Genomic DNA, 25960 nt, shown 5'->3' with positions numbered 1-25960 from the left:
CTCAAGTGAGGCGTCCTTGAAGAACGGATTTAGAGTGCTGGGCAGGGCACCCGCTCATGAATATTAAGTTTGTTATTATTACAGCATACTGTTTAGCATACAGTCAAGCAGAGTCAAGCGGATCTGGATTAGAATCTAGGACAAGGGACTCCCAACAAGTCCATGTATCTCCCTGAACCTCAGTTTCCCCATCTGTAACTTGGGGAGAAGAACAGTTCATAGGGTTATTGGTAAGGGCCGACGAGCTCATTGACAGGAAACGCTCCGCACACATAATAAACATGGATGCCACTATTATTGTCCATTCACAGCTTCCAGGCCCCACCGCGCTGTTATTTTCCAAAACGCATTTCCTTTCCTTGGCCACAGCTCAGCCCTTCGAGAGCAGCTGGGGCCGAGGGGGTGTGGCCACGGGCGTGGGTGGGGCGACCGTGGCGCCCACCCCTCAAGGCGGGTGGGCGGGGCGAAGCGGGGCGCCCTGGCGCGCGCGCGCGCGCGCGGCGACCCCAGGTACGCGGACAAGATGGCGGCGGCAGCGGTCGACAGCGCGATGGAAGTGGTGCCGGCGCTGGCGGAGGAGGCCGCGCCTGAGGCAGCGGGCCTCAGCTGCCTCGTCAACCTGCCCGGCGAGGTGCTGGAGTACATACTGTGCAGCGGCTCGCTGACGGCCGCCGACATCGGCCGCGTCTCCAGCACCTGCCGGCGGCTGCGCGAGCTGTGCCAGAGTAGCGGGAAGGTGTGGAAGGAGCAGTTCCGGGTGAGGTGAGCCCGCCGCCCATGCCTCCCGCGCCCCCTCTCTGCGCCCCCCGGGGCCCGGGCCTGGCCGCCCGGAGCCGCCACCTCCCTGCCCGCGCGCGGACCCCACCTCCGCATCCCACCCCCGGACCCCTTCCCGCGGACAGACAGACAAAGGCCTCCAGGCCGCCGGCCCCTCGGTCCACGCCAGGCGGACCCGCCGGTGTCCAGATTGCGCATTGGGAAGCGCCCAGCAGCCGGCCCCTCCATAAAGGATGACGACCGTGGTATCACGGCTAATCCATCATGCGCGCTTCTTTTGTGCCCGACTCTGTGCTAGAATGTTTACACGGACCGGGTGATGCAGTGCTGCTTACAGCCCTTTGAGGAAGCGGGCGCATCCTCCCCTGGCTGTTGGCTGAGAGCACAGATTTCGGTGTGGGACCCGGGATACAATCTGGCCCTGGCGTACTCGCCGTGCGACCTTAGGGGTAGCGACTTCCCTTTTTTGAGCCTCATTCATCGACTTTAAACGGTGTTGATTAGACCTAGCTTTTACTGTGGTGATTAGATGAGCTGATGTATAGGGAGCACTTACACAGGGCCCGGCTCTTCGGAGGCGCGCAATTAATGTTAACTGTGATTGTCATCACTATGATTGTTGTTGCTCCCACGGTCCGCATTTTATAAACGGGGAGTGGAAACACGGTATTCATACTGCTACGCCAAGGTCACGCCGTAAGCGAGTGCGTGCGTGCCGGGTGGAGATTTGAACTAGGTCCATCGCCAGGGCCCCTCTGACCCCTAAACCCAACCGCTTTCCCTGTTTTCCAAGGCTGCCTTTGATTCGTGTTTGTCTGCCTTTGAGGCTCTCTTAAGCTGAGGGGGTGTTTCTCTCCTTGTAGGTGGCCTTCCCTTATGAAACACTACAGCCCCACCGACTACGTCAATTGGTTGGAGGAGTATAAAGTTCGGCAAAAAGCTGGGTTAGAGGCCCGGAAGATTGTAGCCTCCTTCTCAAAGAGGTTCTTTTCAGAGCACGTAAGGATCTGTTGATGGAGCTCTAAGCATTTGCATGGTAGTGGTGTCTGCGTCTGGGTCTGTAGGCATGAGCTCATCCAGCTCTTTTTGCTATCTCCCTTTTCAGTGCTCTCACAATCCCTTCCTCACTTAGATGGCTGCAAGAGTCATTGTGTCCTTTTCCTGCTATCCAGCAACGTGAAGCCATTTGTCCCTGCCAGCTTTACTTTTCTAAAGCCAGAGAGAATGGGGGGAGAGGGGGAGGGAGAGGGAAGGAGGGACCCGCGGCGCAGTGATCAGCATTGTTTCTCTTTAATTGGGTTAAACATATATTTTGCAGCCTCCACATGATTGGGGGTATTATCCATGATTAAACAGTACAGATTTCACCCAGTTATTTTCCAGAAGCGTTGCCAAAATTAATATGGTTCTTCTCTCTGGCTTTGCAGGTTCTAACCAGTAGTGAACTGCATTATTTGTTAAGGTAACAGAGGATTAAGACATGTCTAAAATCAAGACATCCCTGTAAATCAAGAATTATTACTCCCTCAATTAAATCGTCTTGTATTCATTATCCCTGGAAAGTTATTTTGTTTGTTTGTTTGTTTTTTAATATTGCTGAAGTGCATGGGTTGGTTGGTTGGTTTCCCTTCCACAGAATCTCTCACAGAAGTTTCTGTATCGGGTCCTGATTCTTAACTTTTTGTAAATTCTGGAAAATAGTCCACGCTAATATTTTAAGTTTATTTCTGATCAGAGGTCTAGAAATGGAGCCAGTCTGATTTATTTTACTATCCTGGTTTACTAAAGATTAATTCCTATTTCTGATTTTAATTACTATTGCTTAATGGAGTTCATACGTTTTGAAATGTTTTCAAGGCTTTTCAAGTTTTGAAAGGGAAAATTTGAACTTTGGACAAATTTGAACTTGTTCCCCTATAGAGAATAAAACGAACTATTTCCTAGTGTAATTCATTTCTATAAATGTTTGTTCATGTTAGAATGGTCAGAATTTATGTCCTACTTTGGATAAGCCATACGCTGGCTAAGAGCATTCATCATCACAGGTATTCCATTCTGGTTTCCATGTGTTTGCACATACATATATGTGGGTGCTGGATGTGTTTAATGCACTTGGACATGGGCTGCTAGTTTGCTGTCTCTACTTACAGTCCAGCTGGTTTTGTATGCATACTTAACAGCCTGTGCCTTTGTCTAATAATAATGCATTGTTGTGTTTTTTCCCCAGCTCCCTCTTTCCCTGTACCTCTGCTTGATTAGAAGCGTGTCAAGGACTTTGAACATAACGGGAGTATACTTAGGATTGATCTGTGGGTGGATGATTACTTTGGCTCAGGACCCTTGTATTCCTGTGTTCTCAACATGCACACAGGTTGACAAGAAATTTCCTGGCTACTTTCAAAAAGAAAAGTGGGAGAAGTAATAGAATTTTAAACCAAGGGGAACTTAAAACTCATTGGTACCACCACCTCAATTTACAGAGGAGAAACATGCCCAGTCGGTTAAGAGTTGCCCAAAGCACTGGACTTCTCTCCCTGGCCCTACACTCCTAGTTGAATACAACGTAGACTGCACAGAATAGTTGTTGTGAATTAGGAGATTTTTGTATTTCTAGTCCTCATTTCAGAGCTATTTTTCTTCTCATTTCCGATGTAAGTTATCGCTTTCAGAAATTCCAGTCTTTGAAGATATAATTCATTTACAGCTAACAGTTATGATCTGAACAAATGATTGTTACTCCACATGTTCCTTTGCACCTCTAGTGGGTGGGTGGTGCAAGGTAGTGTGGGAGAGGTGTTAACCACTTCCATAGAAATGAGCAGCTTTGTTTGCAACTCAGATTTGTGTGTGAGAGTGACAACAACATTCTTACTCGTTACTGAGGCCTCTTTGTGTCTCTTCTTCATAGGTCCCTTGTAACGGTTTTAGTGACATTGAGAATCTGGAGGGACCAGAGATATTTTTTGAGGATGAACTGGTGTGTATCCTAAATATGGAAGGGAGGTAAGCTGTAGATTTATCAGGGATTTTGTTTGTTTGTTTGTGTGTTTTAATAATAACCCCAGAATTAATTGCTGTAATTTGTATGTGACTGAACTGTGGTCCATGTATTTCCAAATATTTCATGTTACATTCATGTTGCCATAGTTACATTTTTGAAAAATTCCGTGTATATAAGGTAAATACACCAAGACAATTGATGTTTAAAGAAATGGTGCAAAAATCCTTTTGGGAGAATTAATATTTAGTCCTCCTATGGGTCAAATACTGTGCTCTGGGTACTTGTATCTGTATATCATTTGGGTAGTACAGATTATCTTTTCTTTGTTGTCATCTCTTCATCTACTACCACCAAATTTGCCTGTCATGAGTTGAATTTAAAAAATTTAAAAAATTTCTTACGTATGTCTTAATGTAATGGATAATTTTTTTTTTTTTTTTTTTTTTTTACAATTTCTGAATTCTGGTAAGCAGTAATCTTACTTTGGCGATGAACATTATAGATATTTGGTTGAGCCTTTTTTCTCTCCTGATTAAGAAGAATCCATTCTCTCTTGGTTGTTGCTTAAATTTTTTTATGCCTTATATTTTCTGCTGTGAAGGTTAATTTCCAGTTTACCTGAAAGATGACTTGGCTTCCAGCTTATCTGGAAAAAGTTAAGCTTAACCTACGAAAAAGATTTTCTGCTCTAAAAGTTCTAGAAACTTTACTAGTGATGGAAGATAAGAGTGCTAGTTTAACATATTCCTTAAGAGAGATTATTGTGAAATGTCTCACAAACAGGGAGCAAGACATTTTTCTTGGTGTTTGCAAGGGGGTTTAGGAGAGAGAAATATCTATCAGTGGAACAGCTGTGGGGAGAGGTAAGATGTGTCACTATTCTAGGCCTTGGATGAGTTCTGATGCAGAGGTCATTTTTCTGTTTCTATTTTGGTTTATCTATAAATGAATTGAAGTGGGATCTAATAGTCAGTATTGTGCAGCCTTAAAAATAAAAGTCGACCTGGCTTTTTTACATACATACACATAAACTTTTAGATACATAAATATTATACATACTCAGTTTATTGGTTGTTTTGGGTTTGGTTTGATGTTTAGTGCAGACTTTTATTTTTTTTCTTATTTATGTTGTTTTTTTCCTTCCTTCTCCCTCCGTTTGCACTGCCCTTCCCAGCCCCCACTCCCGTAATTTATGATGACAACCTAGGTTGTTTGCTTCCATGCTAATATGATATACATGCGGATGGAGGGGGATCGTCACTTTACAAAACTGAGATCAAATAATAGGTACTTTTCAATATCTTTTTTTCCTCATTCAACATTGCCCCGTGGAAATCTATCCTAATCAACGGTAAAAATCAAATTCACTTTTGTTAATGGCTGCATACTGTTTTGTAGTGTATACCATAACTTATTTAATCATCCCCCATTAATGGGTGACCACTTTCTTCTCCATTTTGTTACTAGGGAGGGTGGTGTTCCTAGTGCTTTCATTTCTGAGTATTAGATTCCTGGGGATGGGTTTCCCAGGTCAGACTATAGAATGTTGTTTGAAAAGCATAAGAGATAACATGTCCTTGAATAAGAAGACTTACCATCATGAAAATGTTGATTCTTCCAAAATTAATACATAAACTTAGTGCTTTTCCAGTTAGGATCCAACAAGAGTTTTGGGAGGGGAGAGTTCTGTGTGTTTTGAATGGATAGTATTGTCATAAAACATATACAGAATAGTAAATTCACAGGAGCCAGAAAAAACAATTTTTAAATAATCACAATGGGAAACTTGCATCACTAGATATTAGAACATATTATGATACTACCTGTTATCAAACAATACAATATTTGAATAAAAATAGATAGCTACATCAGTGGCAAAGGATAATTCAAATTCATGTCTCAGCATAACAGATAATTTAATATATTTAAACTCAGAGGGGAGAAGATGGGTTATTTAATGAATGGTATTGGATATAACTGAATATCCATCTGGAAGAAAGTAAAACTTGTATCATATACAAAAATTAAATTCCAAGAGATTAAACAACCTAAAATTTAAAACTGTCACAATGAAAATCCTTCAAGAAAATAGGAGACTTCATGTACAATCTGGGGATACCTCCTTAACCAAGACTGGTAATGCAAAAGCAATAAAAAAAAATAATGACAAATGATTTTGCAATTAAACAAATAGACTTGTATGACCAAAGAAACCATAAACAAAGTCAATAGAATCCTTAAAATTTCTAAAAAGAAATTGAAAAATGTACAAAGGTTAAGAGGACAGCATTCTCAGAAGAGCAAGTCCAAGTGGCTGGCAGTCAAGTAAAAAGACTTTTAAGTTCACTCTTCGAAGAAATATTAAATAACAATGAAATATTGCATTTTTCCTTATCAGATTGGTAAAAAAAAAAAAATAGAGACTAAATGTGCACAGCCACTAAAAGTGTGTATCGTTATAGTCTTCTTAGAAATTATCATAAGTATGTTACCCTTTGGCCTGACGAGTATTTTGAACCTAAAACGGGGTTGTTTTTTAATAATAAGGAATACTCTCATGTTTGTAAGTGTTTGGGGATGACGGTTTTCATGAAGGACCCTCTTTGTATTCATTCCTGGCAAATGCTTGTTGTTTGGATATGGAAAGCATAGGAAGGAAGAAGGGTAGTTGGTGCTAAGGCACCTGTCCCTGGGTATTTAAAAACAGTTTACATTTATGGTGTTCTATGTGGTCTTAAAAGAAGAGTACATCCTACAAATAAAGATTTGAAGCAACATATTAAAAGGGCATACACTATATCTGGGAATATTGACCCAGAATGACCAGCACTGAGACATATTTCAGTAAAACTACTAGATTTTAAAGACAGAAAAGTCCTTTGAGGATCCAGGCAAAAAAGACAAAGCCACTTATAAGGGAGAACAAATCAGAAATCATTAAACTTTTCAACAGCAGTACTCTCTGCCAGAGAAAAAAAAGAGTAACACATTTAAGATACCCAAGGATGGAAAATGTCAGCCAAGTATTTTTATATCCAGCCAAACTGACTTCCAAGTGTAAGGGCTGTGGAAAAACTCATCCACTTGAAAGAACTCAGGGACTTCTTAGCCCTACCTGAAAAATATGCTAGAAAATGAGCTTCAGACAACCAAAATAACTAAAGAGACCCTGATGCAAGAACTAGTGGTGAACATTAAATACATATTTACTTGTAGAATTAAATCCAAGTGACAGGTGGTAGGGGAAAAAGTATTGTATGTGATGGCTGTAAGCCCTGACAGTGTAGATACAACACAGCTGTCCAGAAGAAATGAGCAGAGGACGGGGGAGATTGTGAACAAAATACTTAGGTGTTTTCAGGAATCATCAAGGTGATAAGAATATTGGTCTTGTTATTCTGAGGCTGGTGTGTGTGTGTGTATAGAAGAGAGCGAGGTAGAATAAAGCAAATGAGTGATGATGTGGCATTCTAGCTCATCACTGGCATCCTGAAGAAGCAGGATTCTCCTGGAGGAAAAAAAGATACAGACACAAAACAGAAGAATAGTTCTGAATTTGAATTAGATGTGTCAGTATGAATTCATGAGATATTTTATGTTTAAATACGTGTAGGTATATGTGTGTGTGTGTGGGTACACACCCTTATACACTAGACTTCGTATCTGCCCACTGAAAAGGTCTAGAAACAATAACCAACCTAGTAGAAATGATCATCCCTAGCACTCAGATTGTGGTCTTCATACTACTCCCCATCAAAAGCAGCCAGGGTGTTTGGAGAAACGCCTGATTCTAGGTCCAGAGCAGGAAATGTAAAAGATGACCCTGGAAGCATCTGGGAAGCCTAGAACCAGGTAGCGAGAAAAGTAACAATATTTCATGTCAGAAGTATTCAGGGGCCAACGTGAAGAGGCTTCCTTTGGCCAAAGATGTAGCGATTTGAGCATCAGTGTGGACAGTAACTAGAATGGGTGGAAATACAGCAAATATGTTTAGCTCCATGAGTTCATAATAATACTTAACAACAACTAATTGGTCACCTTTGGAGGATAATAACAACCCAAATTATTATTTTGGAAAACGATAAAGGGAAAGAAGTGAATATTTATCCTGCCTTTTCCTACATACTATGCCACTGGGGGACCAAATAGTAGGTGAGGGGAAATTATTCTTTATAGAAGTATTCCAGCTAATAATTAAAAGGGATGGCTGCATTAGAACATCACCACTTCATGGCCTCTAATGAATTAACAGACCTGGGCCTTTGAGTAGCAATGGCTGCTGACATCACAGAAAGAGACAACCAAGGCATGATTGCCTCCTTGTGGAACTCACTACCGCCTATGAAGTCGTCTTGCCAAGTAAATGGAATCTGAATCTGATCAAGCCTCTACGTCCAATTTACAGGAATTTAGAAGACAGAAGAACATGTTATGCTACACCATGTGGATGCAGTCAACAAATTCCAGACTATGGGAAAGTACAGGTCAAACAACCAGGTTTCTTCAACCAATAAAATACAAGGGGAAAGAAGATGAAGGGGGATCCTGTGAATTAAGAGACTTGAAAGCGTGTGAACAGACTAGTCTGGAGTGTTAGGGACACACATTTGCAAACTCTAGAGGAAAGCAAGGTAGTGATGACCACTGAGGTGTGGTTGTGATCATTGTCACGGGGCGGGGAGAGGGCCCATGGGGAGCTTCTGGGTTTTCTGCAGAGTTCTATTTCCTGGCCTAAGTGGTGGGTACAAGGGTGTTTCCCTTATAATAATTCATTAGGCTGTTCGTTTGTTTCATGTGATTTTCTAGATTGGTATACTTTACAGCTCAAAGGTTAAAAAGCTAGTAAAACCTAGGTCTGCTCATTTTCTCTTACTCCCTGAAGATTGGAGAGTCCTTTATTTATGAAGCCAGGCCAATAAGTTAATCATTGATTGTCTCCCTCCTACTTCCCATAATCCCTGTGCATATTTGGGAGATCTGATGAAGAGTTTCACTCATTCAGCAAGTATTTATTGAGCATCTGCTGTGTGTCAGACACCATTCTAGGAGCTGAGGATACAGCAGTGAGCAACGCTTAAAAAAAAAAAAAAAACCTTGCCTTCATGGAGCTCACAGTCTAGTGGAGAAGAGAGATGCTTAACAAAGTTAAGATATTAATTATATTAGAAAATGAGAAGTGCTATAGAGAAATATTAACCAGGGGAGAGGGTAAGGGAACGATGGGGGGGGTACAATTTTAAATAGAATGGTGGGAGAAAGCCTTACTCAAAGCGACATTTCAGTCAAAACCTGCAAGGAGATGAGGGCACAGATTGCAGATCCCCAGGGAAGGAATGTTCTAGTCAGGAGGAATTGAGTGTTAAGGCCTAAGGTGAACTCCAGCCAGGTGTGAGGAAGGAACGGCCAGGAAACCAGCATTGCTGGCGGCTGGACTGGGTGGGGAGGGTGATACAGGAACTGAGGGCAGACAGGTAACGGGGCGAGAGTTTAAAGGACCTTTTAGGTCATCATTAGGACTTGGGCTTTTATATACTTTGATCGAGGTGGAAAACCATTGGAGAATTTGGGGCAGAGGATTTTTGTGCTATGACTTACCATGTCACCTGGCGCCCTCTGGCTGCCATGTCGAATGTAGACTGTGAGGGGCAAGGATCAAAGCAGGAAGCTGCTATGATACAGACAAAAGAGGACGGTGGTTTAGATGAGTTGGACGTGCTCACATTTCTGATATATTTTGACGATAGGACTAAGAGCATAGGTGGATGGATTGAATATGGCTGTGAGAGAAAGCAAGGAGTCAAGGATGGCTCCGAGGGTGTCCTAACTGGATGGTGGAGTTGCCTTTATCTGAGATGGGCATGACTCTAGGAGGGGAAGAAAGTTAAGGTCTCATCAGATACTGAAGTGGGATGTGGTTGTAGCAGTTGGATATACAGGTGTGGAGTTTAGGGGAAAAACCTGTTCTGGAGAATAAATTGGGGGGTGTCAGTATGGATGGTGTCTGAAACCTTGAGACTGGATGAGATGGCAGTGAGTGTAGAAGGAGAAAAGCAGCAGCCCAAGGTCCGAGCGGCCAGAAAGCTTCCAAATGCCTTTCTCCTGTCTCCTGAGACTCACCCAGCTCCCCTGACTTTTCAGGTTTCTCTTTCATTTCCTGTTAGTAAATCTGAAGCCAAATGGATAACTGTTTCTTGAATTTCAGCACAGCTAATTTAGTGTTAAATTACAAATGCCAAACCCTAAATTGTGCTGTCTGCTTCCATGATAAGTACTATATGCTTGTGAGCCAATTATACTTTTCTTGTTAAGTAGACTCTTAACGTGGTATGATTAGTGTGAAGTAAAAAAATGGATAATTGAGAATTTTAATATCTTAATTCTTATTGACTCATTGCTTGTTTGTTTGTTTATTTGTTTTTTCCAGAAAAGCTTTGACCTGGAAATACTACGCCAAAAAAATTCTTTATTACCTACGACAACAGAAAATTTTAAATAATCTTAAGGCTTTTCTTCAGCAGCCTGATGACTATGAATCATATCTTGAAGGTGAGACTTTAACACTGATATTTTGATAGGCAGCTGAGTTGTCCTTAAGAGCAGCAGTGAAAGTGGCCCTGATGGAAAAGCAGTGGAAAAGTAAACTGTGCTACATGGGCCTCTGGAGGTTGGGTTGTATGGTCTGATCAATTAGGTAGGCAGAACGATTAAATTCAGAGCTAAGATCTGGTCAGAATCTTTAGCTTCAGCTAAAGAGACAGTGTTTATAAAGATGCACCATCGGGCTTCCCTGGTGGCGCAGTGGTTAAGAATCCGCCTGCCAGTGCAGGAGACATGGGTTCGAGCCCTGGTCCGGGAAGATCCCACATGCTGCGGAGCAGCTAAGCCCGTGCACCACACCTACTGAGCCTGCGCTCTAGAGCCCGTGAGCCACAACTACTGAAGCCCACGCGCCTACAGCCCGTGCTCTGCAACAAGAGAAGCCACCACAATGAGAAGCCCGCGCACCGCAACGAAGAGTAGTCCCCACTCGCCGCTACTAGAGAAAGCCTGTGCACAGCAACAAAGACCCAACGCAGCCATAAATAAATAAATAAATAAATTTAAAGATGCATCATCGGTTCAAAGCATGAGGCTGACATTTTAACTAATGAGGTTAATTCCCTGTCTCTCTAAGCTTTGAAACCTCACTTCAAATCAGAAATAAATGTGTCCAGTTTTGTCTCCATGTGACCTCGAGCAAATCCCTTAACCTCTCTAGTTGGAGTTTAATGAGGACAAAATGTTCTTGCGTGTCAGTGAGTCTCATTGTCCATAATGAGAACTGAGTGGAAAGAAGTCCAGTGGACAGGCAGGATGAAGGGAAGAACTTTCTGTTCCTACTGAGTTGAGCAAGAACAAAATGTGACTTCATTTTTTAAAAACTATTTTAAATTCCTAGCATATTACACAAACACTCCCACAAATTATGGTTATGAAATACAGATATGACTCTTCCTTCACTTTCATTCCCTACTCCCAGCGACTTACCCAATTCATTGATTCTTCTTCCTTTCCAGCGTTTCTCATAGTCGTGTCTCCGTTCTGTTCTTGGTCTCACGCAGGCTGTTGCCACCTCTCCCAGCAGCAGCTTTCTAAGTGATACTTGCTTTCATGGGCATCACGCCCTCCTGCTCTCAAGTCAGCCGGCGTGCAGTGCCGGCCTAGTCTGAAACCCAGCCTTTTCAGCACTCCATGTGAGCCTGCGACATGGCCAGCTGATTTCCTTTGTAAAATTAAATCTCTGCCTGCTTTCAGTGCCCTCCATAATTCAGTCAGGCCTTTCCCCATCACTCTCTAAAATGTCCCATTTGCTCCAGCCAGGCCACTATCCTCGCTGGCGCCATACACATACACCTGGCTTCACTTCCTCATTCGAGGTATCCCTCTTCCTTAGGATTCCCTCCTAAATCCTACTCACCCTCCGAGTTCATTTCAGGTTTCACTTGCATGAAGTTTCCCTGATACCTGCAACACTTGCAGATTTTACTGCCTCAGACCTGCAGTAGCGGTGGCTAGTAAACCCTGTCCATCCTCTCTGTTTCCTGTGTGTACAGGTTGTTTCTTTAACAGTCACTGTTTCTTGTGTTCCTTGTCCTCCACAGTGTGTAGTGCAGATTCTTATTGATTGATCTTGTTGATTATACCATCCAGAAGGACATGAAGTATCTGCTTCAGTTCATTAAAATAAAATATCCTCACCACCCTGGAATCTTCACATATGCATCCCGGAGTTAAGAGGCATCTTGTGTTTATTCCACAGTCAGGAATAACTTGACAAGCTTTATTTATGAAAACAATGACTTCTCTTTCATCTTTCAAATATTAAGTAATATTATAATTTTCAGCAGCTCGTTCACATCAGTGCTGTGGACATTGGGTAGCTGTTGAAGGTTTTTAACTAGTTGAGTGAATAGAAATTGGCTCCAGGGTTTTGATCCTTGGTGACCAACTAGAACCATCTGATGCCGTTGACGAAGGCTAAGAAGCAGCAGTCAGATAGAACAGGCTGCGGAGCTGTGCAGCATAAAGCCCTTCAGCCGACAGGTGGGGGAACTGAGTCCCGAGGAGACCCAGGAGCTATTCCCTGGCTGGTGGCAGAACTGGGGCTGGTGTCCAGGTCTCTTGATACCCACTGGGGTGTAAGTAGGGGATCCAGGTCCTGAGCTGGTTTGAGACCTTGAATTTAAAGTGACTCTACAGCTTCCCGAGTGAAAACGTCCTATAGCAGATGAGCAGGTTAGCCCACTGGGTCTCGGGTTAAAAAGTAACCTAAGGTGGTGAAGAGTAGTGATTTTTGAGAGACAGTATCTCTGGTGTGCTCTGTACAACTTATTAGCTGTGGGTTTCCTGAGTGTAACTATTTAATTTCAAAGTCCAGTTATCTCCAAAGTCCATTTACTGGCTCACCTTTCAGAGGAATAATTTGTTGAAATGGTATATCTGACATTGAGGGCTTTCAACTATTTTTTTTTAAGTCTCAATGAACTGTCTTATAAGTTTTCAGAGTTGTTGGATTTTGAACTGTAAGAAAATTAGGGACAGAGAAGTAGCTTGAAAAGATCTCCTTTATGGTATTTATTTCTCTTCCTAGTAGACTGTGGAGATACGGCATGTATCACACAGTTCTTTTGAGTCCATGACCTCTGAGAGAGTTTTGGTATATTAAAAAAATAATAACGAAATGTAATCTTCTTTGTTGTAAGAATGTTGCTCCTTCTCAGTGTATTAGCAGCAGCCAGACCTGACATCCGCGATAGGAGCCACATCTGGAGGAGTGGCGTAAAGAGCTGTGGCCCCAGGAGTCTGGGGTGAATGACCACTGATAAGAGAAGGTGGAAGGAGGAATTTATTCAGTAATTCTTGTTCATTTCAGGTGCAGTGTATATTGACCAGTACTGCAATCCTCTCTCCGACATCAGCCTCAGAGACATTCAGGCCCAGATTGACAGCATCGTGGAGCTTGTTTGCAAAACCCTCCGGGGCATAAATAGTCGCCACCCCAGCTTGGCCTTCAAGGCAGGTGTGGAACTGCTTTGAATACAGCTGTATTTGCAAAAGAAAACGTAGAGTAATTGATTAATTTGGGGAATTCTGCAGTGCATTCCCATTATGTCCCAAAAAATCGACTGATGATACAACCACATGTACACCTGGATGATGTAAAAGACCTCAAATACGTATTGTCTTTTCCACCCTGGGTTGGTAACACCTGATGTATAGTCTTAGGACATTGCCAGTGTCTGCATGTTAAAGGTTATTTGGGACACTGGTCACAACGTTATTTGTGCTTGTGTCCTCAGAGTAGGTCTCTGTATTTCAGGTGAATCCTCCATGATAATGGAAATAGAACTCCAGAGCCAAGTGCTGGATGCCATGAACTACGTCCTTTATGACCAACTGAAGTTCAAGGGGAACCGAATGGATTACTATAATGCCCTAAACTTATATATGCACCAGGTAAATATGTGTGTGATAGAAAATATACTAATTATATATATATTAAGCTTATCTCTGATAAACTGTACAGTTACTGAGGGCAAGTAATAGATTTTGTTCATCTCTCAGTGCCCGGTGAAACTCATTTTTGCCTCTACTGTGAGGATATTGCTGTGGCTTTTACCTGCTTCATCACAGAGCATCCTCTGAAAACCCTTGAAGTAAATTCCTGACTAGAAATAGGACTTCTCCGACTCAGTGTGATCAGTTTGCATCTTGTGAACACTAAACTATGAAACTAACCTTTTTGCACTGGCTTCCAGGAAGACTGGAGGAAATACATGACCAGCTACGTCATTGATGCTTGTTTTTTATTTGCTTCCTACTTGTCTCTGTTTTCGTATCTGTTCTGTTGCTCTCTATGAGACTTGTATTTTCTTTTGTCATATCTTACACACGTTATCTGAAATGGCCTTACGTTCTTCCTAGAAGAAGGAGGGCCTAAATCACAGGTCTGCACACTTTTTCTGTGAAGGGCCAGACAGTGATTCTCCTTGGCTCTGCAGGCCACGTACCCTCTGTCCTAACCACTCGGTTCTGCCATGGTCAAGCGAAAGAAGGCACAAACCATACAGAAACAAAGGCATGTGGCTGTGTTCCAGTAGAATGTCGTATGTGGACATGGACATCTGAATTTCATACAGTTCTCATGTTTCATGAAATAGTATTCTTTTGACTTTTTTAAACATAAAGAAATATTAAAACTCTTCTTATGCAAGCCATCCAAAAACAGTTGGTGGGCCCGATTTGGCCCATGGACTGTAGTCCGAGAGCCCTGATCTAAGTAAATGAAATATTCATCCACTTAAGCCTGAAAACCTGTCCTCTCACCTGATGCACAGTAGGTGGCCACTGAGAAGGTGTGGGGAAGGGGTGAGAAGGTGTGATTCATCTCTGTGAAGCTAAAGCCTTCTTTTCTCTGCTAGGTTTTAATCCGCAGAACTGGAATCCCAATCAGCATGTCTCTGCTCTACCTGACCATTGCCCGGCAGTTGGGGGTCCCACTGGAGCCTGTCAACTTCCCCAGTCACTTCTTACTAAGGTGGTGCCAAGGTGCAGAAGGGTGAGCCATCCGTGACACATCGTGATTGCCCTGAGGATTCATTTCCACTGTGCTGAGAGGAGATGTAACAACAGAGGTTAAAAGGGGGCCTAGGGTGGTGATGGAACTGGTTTGCTCTTGACTGTATCCACGTCCGCGATCTGCTCGTGGGAGAAGTGCGCTCTGGATCTTTGTCTTATTTCTCAGAACTGCATGTGAATCTCCAATTACCTCAGAGAAAACATTTAATTTTAAAGAACAGGACTAAGAGTTCAGGATCTTATGTGAATCTCAGAGTCCCTTTGTTCCGAAGCAAATCAGTACAAAGAGTTCTTAAAGAAACTGTTACTTCCCAGTCTTCCGTAAAAATCTCCCCCCAGAAGAGAGGGAAGGAGGGAGGGAGAAGCAAGGGAGAGGGAACTGGGCCCAAGTTCTTCATCCATGTGCAAAAGCAGATATTCAGGTTCTCAGCAGTGGCACTCCTTTTAGGCAAGGTTGGTGACCTGAGGCGCATTTTGCAGACCAGGTTAATGAGTTCTATTTTGTTCTCTTGTTTGGGACCTGGTGTCCTATTGGACATAAAGCTCCTTTTCAGCTATAGTCTAGAGAGACGGGTCTCTTTAAAAGTGCCATCTAGAGGGAAAAGAAACATAGTTATTTAATTACATCCTGTTACTTCAAACTACTTCTTAATGACTGGCTGTGGTACTGTTCGGTGAAGTGATGAGTGGAATGATAGAAAGTAGCTGAGCTTTGAAGTTTGAATTTAGACCTCGGTTTCCTCTGAGCCTCAGTTTCTTCCTGTGTAAAATGGGGCTAATGTTTTTCATAAAGTGGTTTGGAGGGTTAAATGAGAGAACCCAGTGCTTTACACGCCTGGTGGAATTTCTCATGCTGGTCTCTATATTTCCACCTCCGGGTTTAGGAAATAAAACTTGTCTGTAAGTTGGCGGCTCCTCGGTATTCTTCCTTATCCCTTTCCCTCCTCTTCTCTCTAGAGGTAACCGCCAGTTAGTTTGAAAGTATTTGTTATTTCCATGCAAATTTTAATATTTCGTTACATGTGTATGTTTCCTTGAATAGCGAGTACAGGCTTCCCTTGTTTCCCAGATATAATCTGTTCCTTAAAATGTATTGGATGGTTTCTCTTTTGGATAGCAGGCACCCATTTTCCATTATTTTAAATGAGAAAAGTGCTTTTTCAGCTCATTCCCTCTCCCTGAATAACCCAACCAATTTCCCCCAATATCTCTAAAATATTCTTAAATGCTTATATAATGGTCCACCAAGGATTTCTGCGTGATATAAAGCACTTAAAACACCAATTACCGGACTTCCCTGGTGGCACAGTGGTTAAGAGTCTGCCTGCCAATGCAGGGGACACAGGTTCGAGCCCTGGTCCGGGAAGATACCACATGCCGAGAAGCAACACAAGAAGCCACTGCAATGAGTAGCCCGAAGACTGCAACGAAAAGTAGCCCCCACTCTCTGCAACTAGAGAAAGCCAGGGCGCAGCAGTGAAGACCCAACACAGTGAAGAATAAAAAAGTAAATTGATAAAAAATTAAAAAAAATAAAATATCTTTAAAAAAAAAAAAAAAAAAAACACCAATTACCATGTTACTTACCACAGTGACCTATTGCCGGGCACATTTGTGTGTGGTAACAGGATTGTTTTTCCTTCTTTAGGCTACAGTGAGCATACACCACAATGCAGATGAACAGTGAAGTGGTTTGGTAGCACCCCAAGCACCTGGCAGACACAAACACTGAGACCCATAAAGGGCTGGCCCGCTGGGGAGAGGCCGGGAGGTTGGCGGGAGAGTGCACAGCTGCTGGGCTGCAGGCCCTCTGCGTCCTGACTGGACTGCTCCTCGGGCCCGTGGTCTCTGTCTGCACCAAGACCATAGTGTCGCGTTGACTGTGGCATTATCGTTAGTCCTAATGACTGGTGGGGCGAGGCCCCCACGGGGTCCTTTAGAATTGCCCTGGCTCCTCTTAGCCTGGTGTCCATGTGCAGCTTTAGAATCCGTTTGTCAGGCGCCTCGAAGCTCTGGTATGGTAGCTGGGCCCAGAGCTCCTCTGGATTCGTGGATTCACGTGAGGCGTATGGCCTGCTTGCGCTTCCCTGCTCAGTCTGTCTGTCTGTAAACACATCTCCTTGCACGTTTAAGTCATCTTTAATGTCCTTAAAAATATTTTATTGTTTTCTACATCCAGCTCTTTGATATATTGCTAGATTTATTCCTGGGTGCCTTAACTTTTTGTTGCTATTGTAAATGGTAATTGTTTAAATTACGCTGTCTGTGTATTGGTGGTGCACAGGGACATGGTTGATGACTTAGATCTGGGTCTGATTATCAGCACCTCTGTTGGATCAATTATTAGTGCTAATAATTTGCTAGGTCTTTCAGCGTTTCTATGTAGACCGTCATATTGTCTGAACTGCGACAGTTTTATTTCCTCTTTTTTTTTCCAGCTGTTGTATGTTTGTGTCTCTTTTACTTATTCTGCTGGCTGGGTCCTCTTGGACACAGTGAATAGAAACAGTGATAGCAGGCACTCTGCCTTGGGTATGACTTTAAAATTTCATCTCAAACATGATGTTTGGGAGCAGTACCTTCCATTGAGATGATCAAAGCTGCCTTCTGAAGTTGTAATTTGGGACTTCCCTGGCGGTCCAGTGGTTAGGACTCCACGCTTCCACTGCAGGGGGCACGGGTTCCATCCCTGGTCGGGGAACTAAGAGCCTGCATGCCGCATGGTGCGGTTAAAAAAAAAGGAAAAAACAATAATAAAGTCGTAATTTGCTAAGAGTTTTATTAATAACTAGGATTTTTCCCCCCAAATTTCTTTTCTGTGTCTACAGATAGGATGTGGTTTTTCTCCTTTAGTCTGCATGTGGTGAAATGTTTTAGCGTTCAGTCCTCCTTTCATTCTTAAGGAGCATCTGACTTACTCATGTGGATTTTTATACATTCGCTGTGTTTGATTTGCTCATATTTTGTTTAGGATTTTTGCCTGTAAACTTGTGTGCATTTGTGTGGTTCTCCTAGACCCAAAAAAAGGGTTGAAGAGCATTCCTTATTTCTGGAACAATTATATATGTCTTGCTAAAGGCAGGCTATTAATACGACTGAGAAGAAATCTGACTGGGCTTTTAGCTGCCGAAGAGAAAGTCTCTATCAAAGTGAAACAGTTGCTCAAAGAAAAAAAACACAGCTATCCCTGAAACAAAGTCCCACCTCAATCCCTCAGGAGTCCTCGTAGGGTGAATGCAGTATCGTTAGAGGTCCTGAGGTGAGAACCTGCTTATGTGACCGCCTACCAGCCCGGCTCGGCGTGGGCCACCCCTACGTGCGAGAGCTCGGGTCGTGGAGGGCGGTTCCATGGGAGGAGTGGGAGGTGGAGGCCAGGGATGCAGCTCTCCGGGGTCTGGAGCAGGGTCCCAGCCTGAGCCTCCCGAGCGCATCTGCAGAGCTGAGGCCAGAATCCTTGTGGCCCCAGGCCCCATAACTGTCATCACAGCCTCAAGGGGCCCGGGATCCGCAGACGTTAACTGCTGCTACTCTGTGAAATTAATAGACTGGCTCAGGCATTCCAGAAATATTTCTCTCAACCAGACTTCTGATAGATAGGCCTGGCAGTGAGTTTTAGAGTTAATCTCTCTAAAAAACTATATTAAATGGCATAAACCAGTGCTATTTCTCAAGTATCAGTGTACTGCAATCTTAATACAGCAGAGTGTGTATAGAGGTCAGATTTCAGACTTTGGGCAAGGCCTTGATATTTTCAGTAGAAATGCCACTGTGTTAACACTCATTCTCTGATTTGAGCTACTTATTATGGGGTTTTAAATATTGACCTGTTCAGCTCTGATCTGAGATACGACTCACTACGTGTGCTCTTTGGATAGGGCAACCCTGGACATCTTTGACTACATCTACATAGATGCCTTTGGGAAAGGCAAGCAGCTGACAGTGAAAGAATGTGAATACCTGATCGGCCAGCATGTGACTGCAGCGCTGTATGGGGTGGTGAACGTAAAGAAGGTGTTACAGCGAATGGTGGGAAACCTTTTAAGCCTGGGAAAGCGGTAAGGTTTTCTTGGTTTTCCAGTACTTCCGCGGCGTGTGCGTCTTTGGAGGTGCAAATTACTTACAGAGAATTTTATTTAATGAGCCTACCTGTGATACAGAGAAGCAGCGGATGCTTTGTGGCACAGTTGGGACAGCTGCAGCTATCTACCCACCATGGGAAAAAACTAGTTCCCTTGATGTAATGCTATCCAGACTTAGGATGTGCTGAGTGACTTTTCTTTGAGATCTTTGCAGTGGACTTGGGCGAGTTCTCTTTTATAAATGCTGAAAGCATTCTCCAGTAACAAGAATATTTTAGACTGGCAACAATTATTTTTCACCTCCTAGTGCTTTGCTGTCTTGGAATTTATACCTTTCTATCACTTAGGTAAGAGGACAAACAGAAGTATGAAACAGTCTTGCTTCTGAGTCCAAGGAAAATTGTCTTACAGGGAAAATAGAAATTTATAGATTGGAGTATTAGTTTTCTGCCTAATGGCAGAATTTCTTTTTAAATAAACTTTATTTTTTTAAGAACAGTTTTAGGTTCACAGCAAAACTGAGCAGCAAGTACAGAGAGTTCCCGTTTACCCCCTGCCTCTGGACACACACGGCCTCCCTCATTTCAACAACCCCCCTCCCGGGAGGAGGGTGTTCGTTACAGTTGATGAACCTACCTTGGCACGTCATTATCGCTCCAAGTCCATAGTTTACATTGGGTTTGCTGTTGATGGTGTACATTCTGTGGATTTTGACGAGCAGGTAATGACGTGTACCCACCGCTGTAGTGTCATCTAGAAGAGTTTCACTGACCTAATAGTCCTCCACCTATTCAGAGTCCATTTTTAATTTATGTACAGTGTTATCAAGGTGGCTCTGTAAGGAAAACGGTTACGATTTTAACTTAGTGGAGTACGAAATTTCTATTTCTTGTGTATCTTTTTTTGTTAAGAGTGTTGTAACTTTGCTGAAGAGAGGAAGTATCAGAATCAGAGAACGTGTGGGATTTGTGTCCATTACTTTTAAGATCTGGGCCTTGAAAAAGAGGGTCTTAGCTCAGAAGCAAACAGGATAAAACACAGATTTCTTTCCCCACAGGGAAGGCATCGACCAGTCGTACCAGCTCCTGAGGGACTCCCTGGATCTGTACCTGGCGATGTACCCGGACCAGGTGCAGCTCCTCCTTCTCCAAGCCAGGCTCTACTTCCACCTGGGCATCTGGCCAGAGAAGGTAATTATTTTACTTTGATGCTTTGCACCTGCCTTAGAGAGGGAAATCCTAGCTGAGAGGCAGCGCTTACAAGTTTATCCTTGTATTAACCTGGAGGATAAACACAGATTTATTCACAGTCTCCTGGTGTTGACCCATTGATTTAACTTTTTGTCTCCTTTTATTCTACTAAAAATTAGTTATCCTGCCAGGAATTGCCCATTCTCTCTGTGATCAGTGCCTTAAACTCCCAGAACCACAAGGCCTCGGCCCTACCTCTCACCCACTGGTGCCCCAAAGATGTATTTTCCCAAAGCCACCCTTCTCAAGGGGAAGCAGAAGTTTCCATATTCATCCTCCAGCTGTGCTGTTAGCAACTAAATTGACCGCATGTAAATAGCCCTGCATGGCGTAGGAAAGTGAGATCTTAGATGTGTTCAGGTCCAGCTGCTGGATGCTTTTAGGACTGCTTATGCCTTTGGAAACTGTTGGGTTTTACTGTTCCACTTGGCTCTCTCAGGTTTGTGACGCCCCCTTCGGCCAGCAGGAAGCCCTGTCAGAGGCCACCATGTTTGGGGTCGGCACCACTGCTCAAGAGCTGCGGGTGCAGCACATGTATGCTTCCAGCCATGCAGCACAGTGCAGGAGCAGCTGCTCGTCCCCATCATGCCCTTGCTTGGCCATGGGAATATGTTAATAGTCCACTTTGTTTAGACAGCCGGGTGAGAGACTTGAATTCTAAGCTCTCACAGGAACATCACCATAAAATCATCAGCCCTGTCACTAGAGAGTGGTAAAATCTTCCTTGAGAAAGTAAATAACCTCAGTGACTCACCGTTGCTTAGATTTACATTGCCTCATTTATTCACAGTGTCAAAGATCTACCGTAGTTCTAGGAAAGGATGCGTCAGTAGGAAAATCCCTGAGCCCCTGTCTTCAGATGTCATCTACAGCCCAGGCAGTGGCTGTCCTCCCAGTACACCCATGTGATGCGATAGAAGAGTTACTGGAACACTAGGCTCTCTACCAAGGTCACCACCTGCTTCCCACGACCTTGTCCAGAATTGAATAGTTTACTTTTATTTTTTACTTGATTTATTTTTGATACCAGGATATACATAACTAATTCCTTTCACTTTTTACTGTACATTAGTTCAGGAATTTCATGATAATTTGTAAAATGCATGGTTCCTCATAAGTAGATTCTGTACTTAAATTACACATCAGCCTTAGGAGGAGTAGGGTTGACATCGCCTTTGGGAGGAACGTCTGTAGAAGCCCTGGCATCCTTCCCTTTGATGACAGGCTCAGTTTAGGGCTCCTGTGCTATCTCTGGGGGAATTTCCTTGGCATCCTCCTCAGATGGTCAGGATTGCCTTCCTTCCAAGCAGATGTCACTGGAACAAGTTCCAAAATTGTCACACGCAGAACATTTTTCCCCATGATGACCATTCATGGGCTGCTGGGGTCAGGCACCTAGACGCTCCCTGCATCTAAGCTCAGGAAGGGAAAGTGGCTCCTTCCCCACGTGTGGCAACTGTCTCGCCTCCATGAACTGTGCTGTAACTGCAGGAAGGACCCCATGACAGTGGAGGAGAGCTGGGGCCCAAAGCGAGGAAGGCTCCAGGGGATGCGGAAGCAGTTAGAAAAGGGTCCTTTCCGGAGAAAGGGTTTGAGGTGGCCCTAGAAGGCCGGGGAGCGATTTCAGAGCACAGGGAAGTAGGTTCCTCCAGTGGTGGGGACGGCTGGGAGAGCTCAGTGCTGCACACCTCCAGTACCTTCTGCCAGCCCTTTGGGGTGGCTACTTTTGTTTTGTTTTTTGCCCTTTTACAAACAATGAAACCGAGGCACCGAGAAAAGTTAAGTAGTTTGCCAAGGTCTCCCGCACAGAACTTGATGGCATCAGGCGTTCAGATTCACAGCCCACCCACACGCTTCACCCCTGTGGACCAGGGCCAAGGCGAGATTGTTTCTGAAGAAACCAACAGAAGGGCACTTTCTACTCCTGCTGCTAAACCTACATCCTTGTTCCGAACTGTAGTTATCCCTTCCCTCCATTTTCCACATTCAGTGGAAAAGATGTCCCTCAGTCTTCCAAGGCAAAACTCCATGTGCTCTGGATCCAACCTGCTGCCTGTCCTTGGACTACTAAGTTTTCCTTTATTTCTTCTTCTGTATCTGCAGCTCCCTGTCAGCATTAAACATACTCAGGTCTCCCTCATCTTTGAAAAAAGAGAAGGAGAAGCCTCCGACGACAGCCCCCGGCTTTGCCCATGGCTCCATCTTACCTCTCTCTCCCAGCCTGGCCAGGGTCCTTGTGATGGCCTCCCCCTCGCCTCCCCCGCACTGCGCAGAGCATGGGGCTCCATTCCCAGCCCTCCCCCACGTGAACTGGAAGCCCATGATGCCTTCTTGCTAAACCTTTCTCTTTGTTGCCAAATCCAGTGGACACTTGTCTTTCCTTATCTTTCTTGATCGCTTGGAGGTCATCCCCCCACTCAAAACACTGTTCCTTTGATTCTGGTCCCCTCTTCCCAGGCTCTCGCTAGTTGCTGTCCTTTGTCTCTCCCTTTAAGGCTGTACACTGTGGGGTAGTTTCTAGACTTCTTTCTACTGTGCACAGTTCCCCTCAGTGATCTCACCAGCTCTCCTTACCTCAGTTACCATCTGTAGGTCAGCAGCTCCCGAATCTCTGATCTCCTGCCTCTGAAACCCCTCCCTGCCCCTCTGCACCATGACGGCCCTGAGCTCGCCCTTCCACAAAGCTTGTGCGGAGTGTCTCGCAGCTGCTTAACCATCCTTCCGCACGAGACCGTGCTCTTTAAGGTCAGGGACCATGTCTTGTTCTTTACTGTAGCTATTCCCCTTGCTCTCAACACAATTCCTGCCACCCAGTAGGTACAACATTTTATTTGAATGAATGATTAAGAAATGACAGAAATTCGTTAGCTGTGAACAAGGAAGGAGGCTCGAAGAGAATATCCCAGTTTTCCAATAAGGGAGGCCACTTTAAAAGTTGAAGTGTGTGGGGAACTGACCTGTTTCGGGGTAGGAGACAGTGTTCCGTCTGGGATATGCTGAGTTTGATTGGCATGACCTGGAGCCATGGAGTACCGCGCTTGGTGGGCGCTCTTGGCATCAGCATCTAGTAGCTGAAGTCCCAAAAGTAGAAGAGCCCACAGAAGTGGACGTCCAGAGGTTGGAGCCAAGAGCTTCAGAGAGATGTCGGGGGAAACCTGCAGTTAAGAGGACAGAGCAGGGTCCGCAGACTCTGGCCCCTGGGCCCAGAGCCGCCTGGCTTTGTGAATACGTTTTGTCAGCACACGGCTGTGTCCATTTGCGGACTGTCTCTGGCTGCTTTTCAGCCACAGCGGCAGAGGGGAGTAGTTGAGTCAGAGACCGTCCGGCCCACAAAGCCTAAAATATTTACTTTCGGGCCCTTTACAGAGCAAGTTGCCAGTCATGTGCAGTAGTCGCCCCTGTTCCAAGATCTCTACTCTGAAGGTTGTGGGCTCTTGGGATTCTAGGCCTAGGCATTTAGCTGTAGACGTCATGGTGCCCCACCGTCAGCACGGCTTTTGGAAACACACTGGGCACATCTCATGGTGTCTTCTCCGTTTCTGCCCTCTCCCTTCACCCTATCATCCACACACCAAGGGAAAGACGGGAGTAGTCATCCCTGAACCTTATCTCCTCCTCTGATACTCTGAGTTCAAGACTTCCTTTATGCTTTGAAGATTCCGCGTTATGTTTCTTTCACTTATCTGGTGGGAAGGGGCTGCCAGGAACAAAGGGGAAGCTGTGTCTATAGAAAAGTTGTCAGCAGTAACTAGTTGGAACTGCAGAGGGGAACACAAGAAGCTTACTGTGAAATCAGATGCTTTTAGCTACAAGGGACAACTGTTGTTAGTGTCCCCTACATTACAAGGCCACTGGGGGGGGGGTGGCAAGTGGATGGGATTGGCTCCTGGCTGGTACTGGTTGAAGCTGGGTCTGCTACTTGGGGTTATACCACTCTGTCCATTTTTTATGTGTTTGAAAATTTTCCTAACAGTCAATTAAAATACTCCTCTTCCTGCTTTGATGTGAAGGTGACTGAGACCTGGGGTTGCGAGTCAGCCCTGGGTCCACATCCTCACTGCACGTCTTCATAACCTCATGACCTCAGGCAAGTTGCTTAACTAGTGTGGAGGGCTTTAATTGAATAAGGGATGTGGTTTTCAGTAAAATATTTTCTAGTCAGATTAAGTCTAAGAGGGAGGATGCTGATTTTTGGCTTACGATAGGTTTAGGTAGGGAGGTAAACGGTGCATGATAGTGGGGAAGTACCCTAAAAGCATAGAAAACGTGAGGATATTTGAGGGGTAAATAAAGTTTAAGTCTTGTGCGTTAAGGTTAATTGCAAGTGCTAGTACAAAGCCCAGGATGGTCACTGTAAAGGCAGTTAATTTTAGGTATGGGGGCGTGGTTATTAGGGGGACTGTTGTTGGGGGGATGTTGTTGGAGATAATAAATCCTGCAAAAACACAATTAGTAGGAAGTTTGATGGAGTTAATTAGGAGTGGGCTGTTTTCATTGATCGAGGTTAAGGGAGAGAAGTGAGGGGGTCCTAGCAGTGCGCAGAAGGGGATGTGAGCACTTGGGACGGCTGGGAGGGAGGTGGCGACTGGAGTTATTAGCAGGGCTCAGGCAGTGGTATAAGATGTGTTAGCAGCTTCAGTGATCAGGCCTTTAGGAGCCGGTGAGGAAAGGCATTCCTGTCAGTGCTAAACTTCCAATAATAAGGGCTGTTGTGGTGAAAGGTATAGCTTTGAATAGGCCTCCTATTTTTCGAATATCTTGTTCGTTGTTCAGGCTGTGAATAATAGATCCGGAGCATATGAATAGTATGGCCTTAAAAAAGCGTGTGTGAACATGTGCAAGAATGCTATATAGGGTCGGTTGATGCCAATTGTTACCATTATTAGGCCTAATTGTCTGGAAGTGGAGAAGGCGACAATTTTTTTAATGTCGTTTTGGGTGAGGGCACATATTGCCGGGAATAGGGTGGTAAGGGCTCCTAAGCATAGTGCTACTGTTTGAATAAGTTGGTTGTTTTCTGTTAAAGGGTAAAATCGAATAAGCAAGAAGATACCTGCCACGACTACTGTGCTTGAGTGGAGTAAGGCTGAGACAGGAGCAGGGCCTTCTATTGCTGAGGGGGGGTCAGGGTGAAGTCCAGGATGAGCAGATTTTCCGGCTGCAGCTAGTACGAGTCTTTCAAGGGGGAGATTTGAGTGATTTAGGTCGAGTATAAAAATTTGTTGCAGGTCTCATGTGTTCAGGTTGAATAGGAATCATGCTGTTGATGTAAATCCAATGTCCTGATGCGGTTATATAGGTTGGCCTGGAGAGCGGCTCTGTTTGCGTCTGATTCCTCTTGAAATTGGCAGTGATTGGACTGCTGACCTTCAAGTTGGGAGGATTAAATGAAGTAAAAAATGTGACAGGCTTGGCACAGTGACCAGCAGAGAATAAGTATTCAGCAAATATTGAGATCCTGCAAATCTCATTCTGGAAGACAAGATTGGCTTTTAAAATAATACGTTACATTGCATAAAGCTGTGGTTTTCACGACACTTTTATAGGCTCACAATGTATCAGGAAATAGGGCAGTTACTAATCATTATTTGATAAGTGAATAAACTAATTCAAGGGTAAAAACAGCAAGTTTGACTGATCCGGGGCTAGAGTCCGGCTGCTGTGTCTGCTCAGCATCCGTAAGTGGGAGGAGACCCGTGTCACAGACCGGCTGAGCTGTGAGCGAGCGGGGCTTG

The 25960-nt window shown here is 44.3% G+C and overlaps 1 protein-coding gene across 7 annotated transcripts in view; it reads left to right on the top strand.

The window, feature by feature from the left end:
- Positions 1-487: 487 nt before the first annotated feature.
- The window catches only part of FBXO21 (F-box protein 21), a 53113-nt gene continuing 27640 nt past the window's right edge, over positions 488-25960 (top strand). For 5 of the 7 annotated variants that reach the window (XR_010933332.1, XR_010933333.1, XM_067700750.1 and 2 more), the window contains exons 1-9: positions 488-762; positions 1641-1776; positions 3686-3780; positions 10203-10324; positions 13191-13337; positions 13638-13774; positions 14740-14876; positions 18772-18951; positions 20033-20165. Coding sequence is in view for 5 of the 7 variants with exons in the window: in XM_067700750.1 (XP_067556851.1) it covers positions 524-762; positions 1641-1776; positions 3686-3780; positions 10203-10324; positions 13191-13337; positions 13638-13774; positions 14740-14876; positions 18772-18951; positions 20033-20165 (1326 nt within the window). In the remaining 2 variants the exon portion in view is untranslated. The remainder of the gene's footprint in view (positions 763-1640; positions 1777-3685; positions 3781-10202; positions 10325-13190; positions 13338-13637; positions 13775-14739; positions 14877-18771; positions 18952-20032; positions 20166-25960) is intronic. The other 2 variants (XM_067700749.1, XM_067700748.1) reach the window with 1 other exon arrangement.

This window comes from Pseudorca crassidens, chromosome 12 (assembly GCF_039906515.1).
Source record: "Pseudorca crassidens isolate mPseCra1 chromosome 12, mPseCra1.hap1, whole genome shotgun sequence".
Taxonomy (NCBI): domain Eukaryota; kingdom Metazoa; phylum Chordata; class Mammalia; order Artiodactyla; family Delphinidae; genus Pseudorca; species Pseudorca crassidens.
This window is presented reverse-complemented; position numbering and strand designations above follow the sequence as displayed.